Raw genomic sequence first — 20,003 nt, forward strand, 5'->3', positions numbered from 1 at the left:
GGATTGCGTTCATCAGAATCTGGCTGACTAGGTCAATGTGAGCAGTCTTGATCTGAGCAATCATTTCACGTGAAGCAACTGGCAGGGCACGCACGGGCCAGGGACACCTCTGCGTGCGGCAGCCAAACCAACCTGGAGGAGCAGAACCATCACCGGGACCCACGCTCACTAGAAGGAGGAGGACAGAGTGCGCGGGGCACGGAGAGGAGACAGGGGTAAGCGAGACAACTCCAAGGCTGAATCCAGTGGGAAAGGAAATAAAGGAAATGCTGAGGAACAAGGCAGGAAGTGTGAAGGTGACCGTTCGCAGTGTTGCTTCCTGCAAAGAGTGCAATGCAGAAGTGCAGGATGTCGTAGTGTTTTATAAAAGTGTAAGGAGGTGCAGTGCCTTGAGTGGCAAAATGGAAACTATGACATTTTAAGAGCCCTGTAAATCCTGAATTTGTCTCCATATATAATGTCTGCTAGTCATATATCGCTCAGTATGGCCTTAAAGTGCACGTACTCTCGCACGAATACCACAGCCTCATCACTGCCACCTAGCAGAGAACGGCCGCAGTTGCTTTTGTTTTGAATGTATGTTGAACTTGTTTTGCACCATATGTAGCCAACCGTGCTAACTGGGAGGTGCGGGGTAAAGACAACAAACTTATCAAAATAAGCTGTTAAAAATAAATTAGTTTCAATGTAGATTTAAAAGTGTACAGCTCCAGTGGCTTCCTAATATCAGAAGCAAGAGCATCCAAGATCGTTCCAGGTTCAGTCGAAGTTTGTCCCTGCACAAATGAACATGGGACTGAGCTCATCTCAATTGTCGAGATGAGTGGGGTGGGGGAGGTAAATATTTCCAGAACAGACGACTTTCCCAAAAAGTGGTACACATATTCCTGACTTATAAAGATAATGAACCAAGTCAACCTTCACATGCAATTTGAGCTTGTGTCCTTACTACATAGCCGAGCACTCTGTGATTTGATGTGATCCTGTGCCCGTGATGAGCCCTCACCCATTTGTGCGCCGGTGGCGGAGGCGGCCATTGCGTGCCTCTGCCGTTCCAGCAGGCGGCGCTCCTCGTCCAGCTGCTGCTGCTCCGTCTCGAGCTCGGTGAGACGGCCACGCGCCGCCTCCAGGGAGCCCGCCAGAGCACGCTCGCTCGCCTCGCGCTCCTGTAGCGCCGCCTGCAGCGAGAGCTTCTCCGCGACATAGCCCTCCAGCAGACCTGCAAAAAATTTACCCGTAAAAACAAAGTTTTTCACTATAAATCCTTTATATGCGTGGCATCGGGGCGGCTAGAGTCCTCTCGTCCTCTGGCTTGAGATGGCTGCCACCTATGGGTCAGATGATTGTCTGGCAGCATTAAACAATTGGTAATTAAATATTTAAAAAAATTTCCCTAAACAGTGTAAAATTTTGGAAATTTTTTTTCACGAAAATGCATTGTCACGCACAACGAGTCTGTGTGCAAAATGTCAGCTCGATTGGATCACGGGAAGTGGGTTAAAAAACGACCGAAAGATTTGCACGGTCGTAAGCAAGCAAGCAAGCATGCAAGCAAGTGAACTTAATATAAAGGATTTAAAAAAGACAAAGATCCCGTATAGCCTTAACAGACTGTTGGGGTAAGTGCTGCTCGCGAGCACCTATGAGGGCCTGCACAGCACACGAGGGGGTGGGTGGTCAGCACTACACCCAACCCCCTTTGTCTCCTCAGTAGCGATGTACTCATTTGAGGCTGAATCGACCTAGGGGAGGCCCAGGACCGGTTCAGATCTAATCATTTCTGGTTGGCCGTGAGCGGGAATCGAACTCGGGTTGCCGGGTTCGTATCGCAGTGCGCTAACCGTTCCACTACCGCTCCCCATAGCAGACCTGCACACACATGAGCAATTGCAATCCTGTATCTGCCACAGTGCTCTGCTTACCATGGAGGCACATAGCACAAACAGGCAATTACAATCGATAATATACAGGTTTGCATGGTTGTGTTGTATTGCTCTCCGATAATATTTAGGTTGTAATGCACGTTGTTTGGCATGATGTCCGATGTTACGCTCCGTGTGCTGGGAGCTTCTTAAGGAACTCAATGGAGCAGCTCAAGTTCATCCAAGGTTATGTAGAGTTACCTGGTGCTGCTGGTGTACAATGTAGACTAGCTGATGTAATTTTACTAGCTTCCTCACTTGTGGATAAAAGCTCATCACTTGTGCATATGAGATGAATAAACTAAACTGAAACACTCACAATTATTAGGGGCTGGTTGGTGTAAATAGCCAAGAATCTAAGATTCAAAAGGCAACTTGCCAAGAATAGTATGAGTAGGTGATAAAAGTCTCAAGCTGACCTGCATGACTGCCTTGCTTTGTACAAGCAATGGTGAATGGGCTGAACTCGCTGCACTTGAGAACCCGTTAAATCTCTGTGATGAGAAATTGAAGCGACGAATCGCTGGCAACTAGCTAGGACCTGCCTGGAAATGACAAATAAATCTCAAGGAGTTGTCATTCTAGTTAAATATTAATAATAATGAGGCTGAGGGTCAAACCCCCACTGGGATTTGAACTCACAACCTTCTCGTAGTATTTTATAAGATTTCACCATCTCCGTGCCACAGAGCTGAATTTTAAATACCTGCATTGTAATGGTGAGTTGCAGACACTTGAACATAAAAGAGTTATAAAACACGCATTGGGTGTCTTGAAACACACAACACTTACTTTGCAGAATTGACTATTAACACATTATTTGAACTACCACCAGAGCATTTTTGCAACAAGTTTGCGCTCATTGTTGCATAAATGAGACATCCCTGCAACACAGCAACCCGAGAATGCAGCTATTCTCCGAGCACTAGAGGGACAGGATGTTGTGCTTTAGATTCAGTTTCTTTACAAGTCCTGCTCAGGACGTTAAATAGCCACCGAGGATATTGCTTGTGAGCTGGATATGGGCTGACGTGTCCTAGCATGCCCAACTACCTTTCCACTTCTCATCCATGACTGCCAGTGTTTAATTTGTGCAAACAATCTGAACGTTGATCAAAGCATTTCTAAGCACAGTTTTCGTATGCCGCATTCTTAAGATTCTTATACTTAACGTGCATGGAGGCTGCTATACTGTTATTTTTAAGGAACACCGTGTGTTTCTTGCGTGCTTGTGCACCTTACAAACACCAGGTCACTACTGATGTATATACAGTACAGTATTTGCTATTTCTTTACAATTGACCATTCTTAACAAAATACTTTTGTTGCCCCAAAAAACAAATAATTCAGTTCAATGTTACATTTATACAGAACTCATTTTGTAATATATATATATATCTCTAGTCAGCCACAACACCTTTCATAATAAAACAGAAAACAAATAAAAACTGCCCATTAAATGTAGCATGATTACCATTTAAACCTGGCCACAACCAAGTGAGGATTTTTTTTACAACCTATTTGTTAAGTTCACTCAACCTATCTCAGCTCTCAGTTGGTCAACGTAATTGCCATGTGTAAATCTGCTGTCAAGTCACATGGAGGAGTGCTGTATGGTGCTGCGTGAGACCGATGTATTGAATGAGGGAACACTATTTCCTGGGGTCATTCTCTCACTCAATGATAGTCTTTGCTGCGTCTAAGAGTTTGGTAACAAAGTTATCGTTGACGTTTTTTTTTACTTGAATACCCAGGCAATAATTATTTTGTGGAAACAACAGACCCTCTGCATATTCAAAGCAGACACCAGAGAAGGATCAGCAGCTTGGGGAATGAGCACTGAAGGCTTCTACTGTAAGGGATAACGTTTCCCTAATTGGTTTTATAGAACTAATTTCTCTTTCCAAATGCTCGATTGTGGCTCAGTGTGCTGAACCTTGTGCATTCCCATCACAGTCCACTGATATCTTGAGTGGACCTGTCATTGACCGCCTGTAACTGACCAGTCTCAGAAAAGTGGCTGCGACAATCCAGGCAACTGTACTACTGAGTAAAAAAATTAAGGCTCCCTTTACATGCTGGCTTGCCAGCTTTTTTTAAAATTAACAAATGAGATCGGGTGTATTGGGGGTGATTCGGTAAAGGCATATTTTAGCATGGCCAGGCAAAATTAAGAAAAACAATACTGTATCTCTATGATGTTTTGGTGACGGGCAGAAATCAAGCTGCCACATTTGAGTAGCTGTTTTAATCATCGATGGCTTGATAATTTGAGGTAAAATGGACAGCAGCTAACATCAGGTATCTTACTGCAGCTGCCATGAAAACCACAGAACTGGTGTACGGCCATGTTGTCATGTCCACAAGCAATGAGGCACAAAAGACTGACAGTCGATACCATATTATCTAGTGAATAAACCGTTGAAAAACTGACACTGTCTTATGAATAAATGAGAAGACACTCACAATGCAAGATTAACAAGATAAGCATCTAATAAAGGAGGAGCTACATGTAAGAGCTAATCGAAACTACAAGCAAATTCAGAGGAAAGCGTTCCACCGCTCATTATAGTTATCAAGCAATTTCAAAAAAGTGACACACAGTACATTGGGTAGAAGAGGATGATAACACGGTGATATATACACAAAGAAGGCAGCCGACATCTGCGGACTGAAAATACATTCATGAGGCTTTGAATGGCGAGCTTCACATTCCCCATAAAATAAAACTGTACAGTACATCTCAAGTAGAAATCTTAACTTTGTGGAGTGTTAAATAGCATATGTTTAAGACAATAGCAATGACTCAGTGGCCAACTGCCAAGCAAAAAGTATTGGATTAAAAACATTTTGACAGATGAAGAATCTGACATGCTTCTAGTGCCTTCGGGCTAGAGTGATGTCAGGCCTAGGCAGTGTCAAGATCGGCCTCTGTGGAGGAGGCTCATGAAGCAAGCTACTGGGGAGTTGGAGGCAGCATCCCTCCAACATCAACAGAGGGTGGAGGAGTAATACTCACAACAATGAGCAGAGCTCCCGACGGCCAAATGCAGTATGTTGGCACAGTGGGGAGCACAGGTGGTGCATCTGCCAGTCATCTCCGTCAGTTAAGTCCTAACACCTAGGCCTAACCTGTAATTTACTGCCATTGATCCTCCTGTGCATATAGCCAGGTACAAGTGCTGTGGTGACGTCACAGCCACATAGTGACGAATGGCGGTTATTGTTGTGAGTGTGTGTGCGTGTGGTGCACCTTGACGCTAAGGTGCACCTCGCTTGGCACAAGCGCCGTGGTGACGTCAGTGGCAAACAGCGGTTGTTGTTGTGTGTGTGTGGGATTGTGTGCTGGAGGACCGGGGCACCGCTGCCCTTACCCTCTGCCTTGTGCAGCTCCAGTGCCAGCTGCTCACGGGCCTCGGCCTCATGAGCTAGCCGCTCGGCGAGCCCTGCCGCATCATGCGTGCGCCGGCTGCACTCCGACACCAGCTCCGTCTCCGCTGCTCGTGCCTGCTCCAGCTGCACCCACAATGGCCCGGGGTTAGTATGGCTACAGGACAAAGCTCAGGGCAGTGAGCAAGCCCACATCAGCAGCACCATGTCATCCGATTATGTCTACAGACAGTAGAATTGTGGCTGAGTGTTCAACTGACTATCTTAATTTTCCAACTTCACATCCCAGTTTGGGATTGATGAATGCCACCACCTCTTCTGAATGCAATAAAATGAGTATCACTTTGTGGAAATCAACAGACAGGCACCCACCATTGAAATGTGGAATTTCGATCAACAGCTAACAAAAAAGAGTGCCACCCCATGTTCGACTGAGAAAGGAGACACTGACATTTGCCATGACATTATTTGAGAAATGGTCACCCTACAGACACACTGATCCGCAGCGCAGACATATGGAATTTCTTGTACCTAACCACACTAATTTAAGCATAAAGACATTGATAATTGATGTGATACTCACATAAAAAATAGCCAAACTACAATGGCCCTTCGTTTTGACATTGCTTGGATATGACAATTGCCTGTAGGGCAACAACATGAAAGAGGGGCTGGTGGAACACAGACATATACATCTGTGGGTGACACCAACCTGCAGGGCAATGAGTTGCCTGTATGAGGCAGTACAGTCAAAATGTTTATAATCTAGTTTGGCATTGATTTAGACATTCTATTCTCACAAGCATGGGGAGAGCAAATGAGTATTACAAAAAAGAAAACGCTAAATTCTTGAGCAAAACTCTTCTGCTTTGCGGAGGTTAAAGACAACATTTGAAAGTAATGAATCACAAAAAGGCCAAAGGTTAGCATGATGAAACAACAATCCCGATGAATAAATGAAAATAGGGATAAGAAATTAGAGGCTTAAGTATGTGGTTCACTTCCATTTTTGTTACGAACAGTAAATTCCTCTTTTATCAGTTTCTCAAACCCCCCCCCCCCACCAAGGTTAACAAATGTAACCAAAATAAATATGGATGGCATTGATGACCCAATTAGCGTACTCTGAAATTAAATAAATCAACACAAACTACCCACAAACATTGCAAACATCTATGGTCCACGCTCACATTCACACATTAGAGTATAGAGCAATCTCTCCCAAAACGTGCAATGACTCAAATCAACCGCAGCTTAATATCATGGAAAAAAGACGAGGCTTTTACTTGGGTTAGATCCTCCGTCTCAAACCATCGGGGGTGACCACCAGGGGCTTCCACTGGCATTTGAAAGAGGTCATCTTTTGGGCAAATACATTTTACTTGCATTCAGACCACTCATAAGTATCAATGCCATGACATCTGTAAGCGTGACACCACCTCCTGCCCCCAGTCAAAGCCACAATATGGTCTACGGAAAGCTCTTCACCATCCCACTCTCCCCACAACCCCATCGGAAATGTTTTGGTTGCATAATGAGGCACCCGGTTGGAAATATTTGAGAACCCCTGATTTAACTAAACACAAACTATTCCACATGTTGAGCCTCCATCTTTACTTCTAGTCGTTTCAGAACTAATGCTATTTCGAATTACATAGGCACCCTATCTCACTCTAGTTTATTTTCTGTGTGCTCATCTGCATCATCATTGTCACCAACACCAATAGCAATTTGCTCTTAGGTAGGACATTCAAATTCACCTTTTAATATTTACACTAACAACAACGAATCTGTTCTGGAATCACAGACACAAATATGGATCTAAATAAACCTGTATTCGCCTTCCACAGATTCCAATGATCCCATACAATGGGGTGCGCTCAACTTCTCTAATTGCTCTTCACTTTTGAGTTTCCCAGTGTTTTTATTGTATCACACTACCAAACACAATTTCAATTCACATAAGCGGAGTCTTCCACATCCAGTGAACCTCAGCCTCCTACCTCTGCCTCACGGTGATGGGAATTGACTCATCAAACTGTACAGGAGTAATTTTTGAAGTTTTATTAGATTGGTTTAACACGTAGGCTTTCGCGATCAATATCATCTATAATACAGGTTTTTTTTCGATTAGATGGTTAAACTCGCCACCACCCGTTATTAGATTGTAAATATTTAGTTTATGGCTATTCATGATTCGTTAATAGTGTTAGTTAAATATGAGTGCTTACTTTTAATAGCATGTACAACATGCCATTCATTATTTACAGTATGCCAGAGATCCTATCACCAGTTAATCCAGCTTCAAGAGGTTTGTTTAGATTTGCGATAGGCAGATTCAACTACAATTCGAATATTGTGAACTCAAATCATGACTGTCATTCAGCTCGTTCAATCGTATTCTTTTAAAATTGGTCGATAATATTTTTACCATTTTTGGTAAAGTTAACCGTGGTTGCCCTGGTCTTCAACACAAAAATCTGAAAATCTCACTACAGACTCAGGGCCACCAGTATAGCCGAGAACTGATCGACATTTGTCAGAGTAGCGACACTAACTTTTGACTATTCCATCACTGCTGCATATACAATACAAACTATCAATGCCTGTAAATATCTACTGTCAAATGACTAGGGTTGGCACATTGTGCATTAACGAAGATAACTTTCCCAAAGTTTTTTTTTTAAACAAACGAACAGTGTAAGGGAAGTAATAAAATAATAAAAATAAAACATAATAAAATAATTCTCACGACGTTTTGGCCACAACGCAAGCAGCCGTCCTCAGGTGAAAACCAGGTCTGTCGGGGAGACAGCGTCTGAGAATTATTTTATTATGTTTTATTTTTATTATTTTATTACTTCCCTTCTACGTGACTTTACCGAAAGAACCAAGAAGATGAATCCCTGCAGTCACGAAAGCTTTAAATCGAAATTTAAACGAACAGTGGGCGAGAAGACGCTCACCCTGAACGGGGGGCACGGCAGGAGGAGTTTGGAGATCACACGCACTCCATATCCCATGCTTGGTTTGTAGTGGGAAGAGAAGCGCGTGTACAGGCAGATTCTGGCGCCCGCTTCTGTCGTAGACCCTCCCAGCCGATGATGCCCATTCAAGTTGAAGCATAGAGGGGGCAGTGGTACGCGTGTGACAACCTCGCACACCTCCAGCTCACTGCCCTCAGGCCAAAACCCTGGAGCAAGAACTTCTCCTGCACAGCCCTCAGTGTCACCATCAGCCACAGCCTTGTCCCATGCCACATTGTCACCAACTGTCTGGTGGCTGCATTTTGTCGTTTTTCTCACAGTCTTGTGAAGAGTTCTCAATTTTCTACTCATGACTAAATTGTCAACGTTGAGATTGTCCATGTTGTTCAGAATAGCCACAGTTTTCACGGTGTTCTTGCTCTTCACACTGGGGTCTTTTTTCAGAGACTCATTGCTTGTTACCTCCATTGAGAGTAATACAATGTTACGTTGCTATCTTCATTGATGAAACTTCTATTTTAAATTAACAAAAACCTTTGAGGTACGCCTAATTCAAACGTCAGCAAAAAAAAACCCCTTCAAAAAGCTGAATGAAATTCTTCACGATGAATGTGCTAAATGATCAGTGACATGCATACCCAGATCATAATTCCTTGGCGAGCCTACACTATACATTGGTTTCATTGTGGCTCCGTTAGTCGTGTTTGCAGCTCATTACGTCACACTGTAATGACACCCATTTTCAGGCAATGTCTCACACTGGCTGTTTGGCAAGGCTAAGGCGACAGTGTCCAAGTCGCAGCACCGAATCATCCCCAGGCGAGTATGTGCGGGTATATATATGAAATGGCATCTCCCCACACCGCACCAGAACTGCTCATGCGCTGACGCTCTTGACAAAGTGACACACCCTCGTCTCCCGGTACGACACAAGTGTAAACATTACTGCAAACACCTCCCCCACTGCCCATTGACTCGTGTACAATTACAGCTCCCCTGCCACGAGGAGACGTGCGCACACAGCACCACGTCACACGGAGACCCGTGCCTCCCTAAAACTCATAAACACGCACATTGATATAGGCATGCATACACACACAGGCGCTCAATCTAACATGGTAACTGAGCGACACTACTTGCAATGGGGCTAGGGAAGAGACCAAACTTGAATGCTTAACTATCTATGCAGCCATAATAGATATCCAGGAGTGGATTGACTATGACTGCTGATGTTGATAATGACGATATTATTTAAAATTGCTAAACATACCCATCTTGGCTAGTATCTCTGTTTTCACTCACCCATGCAAAGGGGCTCAATAAAAAAACCATTCAATCATCACATGCTCTCCATAAGTAACCGATTAAAATGTTTCACTGAAGATAATTGGGCGGCAACATTTGCCCAAAGGTAGCGTGTTTGCCGATTGCAGCAAAGGTTTAATACTTCGAATCTGGAAGACCGCCATGATTATTACAGTTGGTATATTAACCATACAAATCTGCACCGTCTTATTTATAGTTGACTTTAAAGATTCTCTGATGTAATTTGAAATAAGTGGGCCAATTGAAGTTATGGGATTTTTGTTCCTGTTCCTATTCTGCAGCCAACCCCATTTTTCATCACAATTTAAAAACGTACAACACAGTACAGCATTGTCTATATACTAATTTAGACAAAAGCTTGGATTGATGAATTATTCGTTTGTTGTATGCCATTATGAAATGTGGTAGATTCAGCTCACATATTCATAACAATCACAATAAAAATGTAATTCATCCAGGAAAGCCTATCACTCTTTTTCAAAATGATCCTGCATGAGGACGTTTGGCCAATTTCTTGTTAGCTTCTCGTACAGGGGGACACTGCTATATTCGATTGCAGCACACTGCTGATGAATATTTATTATCACATTAACAGGCTCTTCAGCCAGAATACAAACCACAGTAGTCTTGGTCTCAAAGAAAGGTTTCTTTTTAAACTAGAACATTTCCACACTTGAAATATTATAATATACATGTTCTGTTTTAATAAAGTTAATTGAGCAGATCGTATCTCAGGAAACCAAAAGGAGAGTGGTAGTGTGTCATGCAAATAATTAATGATACTTCCGTTCCACAGAAATGGATTACGAACCAAATTGTTGTGCTGCCATCTCCTGTCCACCTCGCAGTACAGCAGACTGAAGAGATGCAGCACAGGAATATCCACTAGCCCACCTCCATAGCTCTAGTTTATACCGGTAGGAACCTCCTGGTTACACCAGCCCACAGGGGATTATTGTGTCCGTCCGTCGTGCATCCAAAAATGGGAGGGGTGGGGCTGGGTGGAGAGGGGAGGGTGGGGAGGGGCTGGGTGGGGAGGGTGGGGAGGGGCTGGGTGGGGAGGGTGGGGGGGGGCTGGGTAGAGAGGGGCTGAGTGGAGAGGGTGGGGCTGGGTAGGGGGTGGGGCTGGGTGGGGAGGGCCTGGTCACCCCGTGGTGCTCTTAGAAAACTCAACGTTTAACCTACTCACGCCGGCTTGTGCCCGCCCTCACAATCGGCCATATTTGCGGAATACACCACGCCGCCGTTGACCCTGGCCATTGACCGAGCAACCCAACGTTCCTACCAGCTCCCTCCGCAGGAATGTGTTGAATACGCACCACTACCACGGTTTATCCAAACAACAGCATTGACCTCACTGCCACTGGGTCTCAACATAAGAATTGTTAATTTCAGACCAGTGAAGTTTTACTGTGGGGGTGCCACACCTGGGGATGATATAGCAATCATTGGCCCGTGACTCTAGTGCTCCCTGCACCACATTTTTCACACATCCCCTCCCCAGGACTAGGTCCACAACACCCAGCGAACGCAGAGCCCAGGGTAAACTAGGAAAGCCGCGCATGTGAACGCGGCTCCACCACTCCGATTCCACCAGTGCAGAGGCCATGGGAGAGCACAGACAGCACACGCCTCGGGGTGGGACTTGCGTGCAGTCACCTGTCGTGAGAGCTCGGCAAGCAGGTCGAGCAGCCGGCTTGTGGCGGCCTGCAGACGTGCGCTCGAACTCAGTACCAGCTCCTCCCCGGCAGCCTCAAGCTCAGGGCCGGAGAAGATGCTCTCGGAGAGGCGCTGAGACAGTTCGAGACCCTCGTCAGTCGCTGCCGAGCGCGCGCTGCTCGTCTCGTCCATCTGGCCCTCGTGCCACTCTCCTTCGTCTGCGCCTGCCAAGGTTTGGGAGGGGGTGGACATTGCCCACGCACAACGCAGTCCTATAGTATGGCCAGCAGTGTGTGCTCTCTGTCATAATGAAGGCCCAACTAATTGCACGAAGGCATGTGAGAAATATTCTTATTGAAGATATAAGTGGATAGCTGAATTGCATAATGGGGAGAGCCCTTGCCATTGAGCCACTTTTTACATTGTGTAACATTCTCTTTTTCACAAGTAGTTGTTGGCAGGGCAGTTACACGAGTTCAAATCCTAGTCTGGGGTCAGGTCAGACCATCACCCTCCATCCACAGGGTTGAGACAATGAGTGTACGCATGTTGTATGTATGTTGAACTTCTTTCGCCCCGTACGTAGCCAAACGTGATAATACAAACGGAGGTGCAGGAAATACCTTATCCACTGTAGGATTAACACTCTGCATTTTGATTCAAGCTGCTACACAGACACATAAGACAGCGATTCCCTGTGTGCAGACTGCAGTGGCTGTGTGAAGGAGATACCTTCGACTGGTATCCTGTAGCCGCTCAGAGTTCGGGGGGACGCGGACGACGCGACCCCTTCATCCACGTCAAGCACAGACCCCGCCGGCACTTGTGCGGACGTCCCAGCATGCTCCGGCGGGGGGGCCATGAGAGCAGAGACGCGGCGAGCGATGGACTCTTCGGAGGAGAGTACGCGTCGCACCACCTCGGAGAGCACATGCAGCAAGCGCTCATTGGCCCTGACAGTGTTTGCGCTGTGAAGCACAACAACAACAAAAACAGAAGTTGGCCACGCCGGATACACGGGCAGCTGGACAGAATACAGACAGATAGGATGCTTTGTTTATTGGAGTAGAAGCCCCACTGAGAGACATATGGCCTTCCAAAGTAGATGTGAAGGAATGACAATTTTTTTTATCAGAACAAAAGTAAGAGAAGATCTGAATATTAAAACAATTTCTATATGTACATTTTCATCTGAAATGTGATTAAACATTGTTCAGGGCCGGCTTGGCCCTGATCTCAGAGAGAATTAGATTTCTCCGAATTGAACTGGATCATGTGGCTAAGACACTCTTGAAATCACACTTAACATTAACAGAAAAAATGTCTACATCAGATTGGGAACATGTAGATAACATGACTGCCTCTTCAGCCGAGTTGAAGGCACCCCAATGGGTTCTCCCTATCTCCGGTTGTAGCCAATGTTTTCATGGAAAATTTTGAGACGGATGCCATCCAGGCATCCACTCTACATCCGCCCTTGTGGAAGAGGTACATAGATGACACGTTTGTCGTCTGGCCACATGGCCGACCAGCTCTAAACCAATTCCTCAACCACATTAATTCCATACACCCAGCCATCAAATGCACCATGGAGGTGGAAAAGGATGGCAAGCTACCATTTTTTGATGTTCTAATCGAAAAGAGACCAGATAGCTCAATGGGACACTGTCTACAGGAAAGTAACTTCAATGGATGCCTACCTAATACCTGACTCCCACCACCATCCATCCCAGAAGAATTCCCTCATAAAAACTCTGACCATCACCTTGCCAGTGAACTGAAACAAATGCACCAAGCTCTCAAGATGAATTGATATTCGGACCACACAATTCGTAAAGTTATCACCCCAACCATCTGAGGACCCAATGAAAACCATCACCTTGCTATACATAGCAGGGGTTACCAAAAAAATTTCCAAAATCTTGAGCAAACATAATATCCAGGCTCGATTTAACACAGCACATAAAATTCGTGATCTGATCCCATTTGTGAAGGATAGGATCCCTGATATGCAATACCCTGGCATCTACAAGCTAAGCTGTGTCTGCAGCAGTAGTTACATTGGGGAAACTAAGGGACATATCTCGGACCGTGTTCGTGAGCATAAGGCAGATTGGAAACACGGTAGGACCAACACGTGGCTGATCATTGTTTTAATGCGGTGGCTCACACGAAATAGATTTTTCTAAGACGAAGGTACTTTGTAAGCCCACTGGCTATCAACAAAGATTAATTCATGAAGCCATCCACATATACAGACACAGATACAATTTCAACCGAGAGGATGGGTACAAACTCAGCATTCATTGTAAGTACGTCATCAACCAGTTTAATTCATAACTGGCTGTAATGTTTCCATCCTGCCACCTTCCGATGTTAGTTTTTATTTTCCCCGTGGCTTCGGCTCTCCGATTATACATTAACAGGTAACGTTTTTTCACACCAACATAGCCACCTCCGCGCGCTGACCTCGACGTGGCAGCAGCTCTGCGATCTTACACTAACATGCTAATCTCTCACATTCACATCACTAGCCCCGCCTACTTCGTTTATGACCCTTGGGCTACACCGATTTTAAACCTTTAAAACAGTCTGCGCCTCAGCAGCTTTCCCCCTCTCCTTTTTCCTCCTGATGACAATCGCTTGTAGGTTATGATCGAGACGTAGTTTTTTTGTTGATTTTTTTCATTCATTTGAACCTATCTACTTGACTTTACCGAAAGACCCAAAGAATATAAACATTTATAATTGTATTTTTTTAATATTTACAAATTTTGCTAATCAATTACTCATTCCTTAAACAAAGATTGGACTTCAGTTGAATGGGATGCTGTACATGGCATTGCCATCAACGATGATGCTTAACAAATGTGGCAGCTGTGAGGGTAGAGCACCCATAATTTACACACCTATGTCTGAGGCCTACTTAATGTACTGCCTGACTACATTTTTGGGATGAGTTAATTCATTGAGTATCTTTGAATTTGAGAGAAAGCCGGTGAACCGAGTGAACTCCTATTTGAGGGGATAAGTCTGCACTCGAAGGCCAGCAATCTACTTTATGTGCTACCTTCTACAGTGAGTGTCCATACTTGCCAATGCAGCTTCTCTACAAAAACCACCAACGCTTACCCAAAGTTACTGCTGTCACATCTGAACAGGTATTCACAACTAGAAATTGAATGCGTCATTGCATTTTCCGCGGATCACGCTAACCACCGCATCACTAACTCGAAAGTGCACTCACACACGCACGCGCTCACACATAACGCTAAACGATCACATGCAAGCTCAACAATCACATGCACTCGCACACACGCAACAAGACGCACACATACGCTTCCACACTCGTACGAATGCCCACGTACGCACCGCTCAGACTGGAGCCGGTCCAGGTCGGTTCTCATGAGACCCAGGAGGTTCCCTCCCTCCTCATTCTCGCGCTCCCTCCGCTGCAGGAGCTGCTCCAGCTCTGAGCTGCGGCTGTGAAGCTTCTCTTGCAGCGTGTCCAGTTCCTTGCGCAGCTGCAACGATGAGCAGCAGCACGGCCTTAACATACACTTACCGTCAATGAGCTCCAATGAGCCTTAAAACTCTCTCAGAAGGATGCTGCTTAAGGATGTTTGGCCAATTCCTTTTAAAGTAGCGTGTTTCATGTGGGAAGCAGCCAGACAGCATACGAGAGGATAACACCAAAATCAAGAACCCACTTAATGCACTGCCATTTCTTGGCTATCTCACAGCCCAGAAGGTTGGGAGTCTCGCAGTACAACTTAACCCTGCCTACCTTTTGATGATGCAAGTTTATTAAGCAGGCTCTTGGCAGGGGCAATGCAGCTTGAATCCGTTTTATTTACCGAGCCTTAAGATAAACGTTTCAATAACTAGGTGACTGTAAATTACACTGTAAGTAAGACCAAACCTTGCAGGCCAGATGTCAATTCTGCAAACGTTTTCGAATCTGGTAGATGGAAGGATACCGCAGCAAAGAGTGGTGCCATGGAGGGCATTGGCTGCGATGACCTACTCTGTGATGAGCCTTCAGACCAAAAGAAGTCCCCGGTTCATTACCTGCTGCACGTTCTCCTGCTGGCCACTTTCCTTGTACAACTTCTCCGTCCATTCAGCAACAAGCTGCGCTTCTCTCCTGGCTGCCTCCGCCTGTACGTGCTCCATCTCCTCTCGCTTGTGCTCCGTCTCCCTTTTGGTGCGCTCCAGTTCTGCCTGCATGCACTCTTGCTCAACCTGCTTGCGCTCCAGTTCTGCCTGCACATGCATCAGCTTCTCTTGTACATGCTCTAGATCCACCTGGTTTTGCTCCATCTCCACTTGCTTGAGCTTCAGCTCCTCCTGCACGCGTGTCAGTTCCTCCTTAATGCGGTCCATCGCCTCATGCTTGCACTCCAGCTGTGACTGCACGTGCATCAGCTCTTCTTGCGAGCGCTCGTTCTGCTCCACGCGCCTTTGCTCGGCTTGAGTGCCGTCAAGGAGCTGTGCCCGCACGTGCTCCAGCCTCTGCTCAAACTCCTGCTGCATGGCAGCTCGCTCCGCCTGCTCTCCCACACAACTCCCGTCAGCCGCATCTAGGGGCATCGTTCGCAGATGGCGTTCATCCAAGTTGTACTGTGTGGACACCACCCAGAATTGATAACTGAGAAGAAATCAATTCTGACATCCTGATCACTTCCTTTTTTCTGTACATGTATTTACCATTCATTAACTGGAATCAATTAATCTGAGGGAAAATTCTCCATCATAAACCCAGTTGAGAGAGCAATGTCAGGTTCTGGCTCCACATGTTTGCATGACAGAACCACTTCTGGATTAATATAAAAGGCTCAGAGATTAAAATTATATTAATATAAGAAATGTCAACAGATGCTTAGCACATGCATTCATTTACATCTGTAATAAACCCTTACAAAATTAAAAAGAAGACATTCTTTCTAACCAGAAGTAACCATTACAAGTTAGAACTGGTCCTGGGTCCCCACCTTCACGAACCCACACTGGCAGCACGGTGAAGTATTGTCAAACAATCCCTATAACCGATACACATGGGGAATTCTTATCTGGCAAATTAATAACTTGAAGAAACTTCACTCTCATAATGTATAATACGAATTATAATGTTTTCGTTCTTTCGAAAGACTACTTCTTAAGACGTTTACTGAACAGTACTAATTAAGGTATTCAGCCAAATCCTCTTTCAATACTGCTTTTTCCTTAAGAATAAGAAACAAACACAAGATAATACAGAGCGATGCAAACATTAATTAGCTACCTACCTGCTGTACTGCCTTCAGCAGGCAGCTCACTACCCTGCATTAGTGAGCCAGCAACCCTGCATGAGAGGCGTACGGCGTGTCGACATGGGGCGGGACGGGAGCGAGGGCCACCTCACCTGGTGAGCCTGCTGTAGCTGGGTGCTGTGAGCGGCGAGCGCGGCGTTCTCACTGCGCACGCCTCCCACAGCTTCCTGCAAAGCCTGGCTGTGCTGCCTCCCGAGCCTCTCCGCCTGTTCCTTCAGCTCTTCCTCGTGCGCTGCAAGAAGCGCCTCCAGCTCTTCTCTGTGCTCACCCCTGAGCTTCTGCACGGCTTTGCACACATGCTTTTCACACTGCGCCTCGAGCTGCTGAGTCAGTGCCTTCACCTCCTCCTCCTGTGCTTCTTTGAGAGCCGCGACCTCCATCGCCGACTGCGCGTCTGTTTCCGCGGCATGTGCCGCCTGCAGGTTGGCAAGCTTCTGGTTGAAGGACTCCTGGAGCTCTTGCAACAACTCTTTTTGCTCCCTCTTCAGTTTCTCCATCTCGCCGGCATGCTGCTTCACCAGGCCAGCGCACAATGCTTCCACACTTGTGTACTCTTCTGACGAACAGTACACAGCGCCATGTGGCCAGAGCTCATTTTCCCCGAGCTGTCTTCTATCCTGCATCTCGCCAAGGAAGCTTCTGAGTGACTGTAACTCCATGTGCTGTGCTTCCTTAACTGCCACCATAACTTTTTCAACTTCATCTTTGTGCTGCTCTTTTAGTGATGACCTGAGATCATCCAGATCCTTACTGTGAGCCTCCTTCAGACTCACAGCCTCTTTCTGATGTTCCACAGTGAGCAGAGCTCGCACATTTTCCATGTCTCGCTGGTGCGTCTCATTCAGAGATGTCCGTAATGAGTCCAGATCAGACACCAGTTGTTCCTGCAGTTTCCGGCACTGGTCTTTAAGTCTGCCACATTCACTTTGCAGATGCTTCACCATGTTCACATGCTCCTTGAATACCTCCTCCAACAGAGCCTTATCTTCCTTGGGGAACCTGCAAAATATAAACAACTCAATTAATGGCACTACATAGCAAGGCTTTCTATGTCCACGAAACACCATGCAAGTATACATGGGGACTTGTTCTATGATTACATCTATCGCATTTACTCAGGATCACTTCTTGAACTTGACAGCCCCAGAGTGATACCTTTCTATCAGTCTCGAACCTGTACTTTTGGAAGCCATGGGCCCTTGCAGCTGGCAACCCATCACACTATGCATGGATGAATTGCAGTCATCTATGCCTTTCCATAATCCTCCACAAGCAAATTGCCCTCGTTGCAGACACAAGCTGTATTTCGGCATTATGTCAGAGGTCATTGTGCTGAATGAGGTGGGAGGCAAGTCCAACAGGTGTGATGCTGCCCGCATCACCCCAACATGGACTGTGCTGACCTTAATAGGTGCTCACTAACAGTAGCCATCCCACGACGGTCGACTGAGATCATTACCTGAACGTTGCGTCGTGCAGTGCTTGAGAGACGCTGCGAGCTACCCCAGAGTCACCACTCTCGGCTTCACTTGCTCCAGACACTTCAGCTTTCTGCTCCTCCACTGCGGTAGACATCAGATTAATCTCCTTTCCTGCAGTGTGTAGTGGGGTTTCTGATCTGTCTGGCTCATCCTGCTTCTCAGCTTGCAATGACTCATGCGATTGGACCTTCCAAACTTCCTCAGTGGCAGCCAATCTTTCTGCCTCTTGATGCACAGCGACCTGAAGTGACATGTCCACTATCACCTGGAGCACAGAGAAACACATTCAGTGTTTGAGAGTTACAAGGTGCAATGAAAACTGCAGTAAGTCAGACAGTATACCCGTTAAGAGTTTTCATTTTTAATCATGTATAAATACCTATATACTTCATAACAGTTAAAGACTTTTGGTAATTTATTTGAAGATGTCACAATAACTCTATAACAAAAAAATACAACAGGCTCCAATGAACACATTTTTCAGTCGCACAACCACAGTTTATTGTAAGTGTGTTGTGTGGAGATTATGCTCTTGTGTAAAATGTATCCATCGCTGCTATAAAGCCAAATCCTCTTTTTGAACGAAATAGACTAAATAGTAGTTTCAAGGGTTTGTCCTGTTTAAATAGAGTTGATAGTTGTTATTGTTGTTGACAAAGCAGGCTGGGTGGTGACAGTGTCACGGAGCTGGACTCGTAAATAGGTTACGAGTTAAAATCTCAGTTGGGGGTCAACTCTGCCATCATCCCTTCAGTGTTTGTAATACAAGCACCGCTTTGTGGAAAGTCATGGACTGTTGTCCGAAGAAGAGATTTTATTTCCGTTTTGTCTGAGGCCTATGGTCTCTGCCATAGGAGTGTGCAAGTGGCGCACCACTGGGGATGGACCAATAATGGAGGGGAGTTCCACCCAAGTTTTAATTCAGCAGGGAGACACTGTGACTTACAGAGGTTACTCACCTTGGCAATGTGCAGGAGAAGCTCGTCCTGATGCTGAAGCGTCAGCTTCTCCATGGCCTCTTGCTGCTCATACTCCAGCTGGGCCCTCAAGGCCAACAACTGCTGCTGATGTTGCAGCTCCAGTTGTCTCTGCCAAGTTTGATCCCACTCATCCCTGTGCCCCATGTTCACCTCTGGCTGCGCCCGAGGCTCTCCCTCAATCAAAGAGAGAGTTGGCCCTTCGATGCCAGAGGCTGCCGCTAAGTCAAGAGTGGAGTCTGACACTTGAGAGTTCACAGGCAAAGCCATTTCCTTCCTGTCTTCTGGAATTGATGTCATGGCTTGCTGAAGATCGTCATCCATGCTCTGAAAATGTATAACGATAGAGCAAATGGACCCATCAAAATGCCTCGTACTTTTTAAAGCATTGAAACTCAATACACAAAATAATGCTCTGAATTGACTCCCCACCAGTATTATAGATCACCACTGCCTTTCAATTGCAAGCTGAGAGCTTTTACCACAACTCCACCAGGGCAGGTGGTAAAAATAAACATCGACAATAACAAACGCCACAATAGATGTAAAAAACATGAAAGGAACATTATGAAAGTAACAATATAATCACAAGGGGAACAATACAAATGTCATTAAAAAACGGCTTAATTTAAACATATCACATGTGAATCATTTTAATAAAGACTGTACAAAGCTTGTACCTCTTCAATATAATCAGCATTATCAATTTGAATACTGAACTTACATGCAGAGAAAGACCGCACTGGATTTCTTGTAGACTTTTACAATAAAACACCTCCAAGTTACAAATTCCACATCTCAAATGTGTAAATAACTTTAGATGTATAATCACTTTTTTGCCCATGAAATAACATTTCCCAAAATAGGCTCTGTTATTGTAAATGAATAGGATCGTTGCCACGTAGCACAAATACGGCAAAGGTCTATTGCCAGAGGCCGTGTGCTTGTG

The 20,003-nt window shown here is 45.5% G+C and overlaps 1 protein-coding gene across 1 annotated transcript in view; it reads right to left on the reverse strand.

The window, feature by feature from the left end:
• Positions 1 to 20,003, reverse strand: part of LOC133345018 (A-kinase anchor protein 9-like) — a 77,346-nt gene that overhangs the window by 30,570 nt on the left and 26,773 nt on the right. Inside the window, exons 16-24 of the mRNA XM_061555374.1 lie at positions 19,037 to 19,381; positions 18,056 to 18,342; positions 16,689 to 17,595; positions 15,356 to 15,835; positions 14,657 to 14,808; positions 12,017 to 12,252; positions 11,285 to 11,508; positions 5,297 to 5,438; positions 1,007 to 1,219 (exon numbers count right to left, since the gene is read on the reverse strand). Of these exons, the coding sequence (XP_061411358.1) occupies positions 1,007 to 1,219; positions 5,297 to 5,438; positions 11,285 to 11,508; positions 12,017 to 12,252; positions 14,657 to 14,808; positions 15,356 to 15,835; positions 16,689 to 17,595; positions 18,056 to 18,342; positions 19,037 to 19,381 (2,986 nt within the window). The remainder of the gene's footprint in view (positions 1 to 1,006; positions 1,220 to 5,296; positions 5,439 to 11,284; positions 11,509 to 12,016; positions 12,253 to 14,656; positions 14,809 to 15,355; positions 15,836 to 16,688; positions 17,596 to 18,055; positions 18,343 to 19,036; positions 19,382 to 20,003) is intronic.

This window comes from Lethenteron reissneri, chromosome 21 (genome assembly GCF_015708825.2).
Source record: "Lethenteron reissneri isolate LAM-NWPU_2019-01 chromosome 21, ASM1570882v1, whole genome shotgun sequence".
NCBI lineage: Eukaryota > Metazoa > Chordata > Hyperoartia > Petromyzontiformes > Petromyzontidae > Lethenteron > Lethenteron reissneri.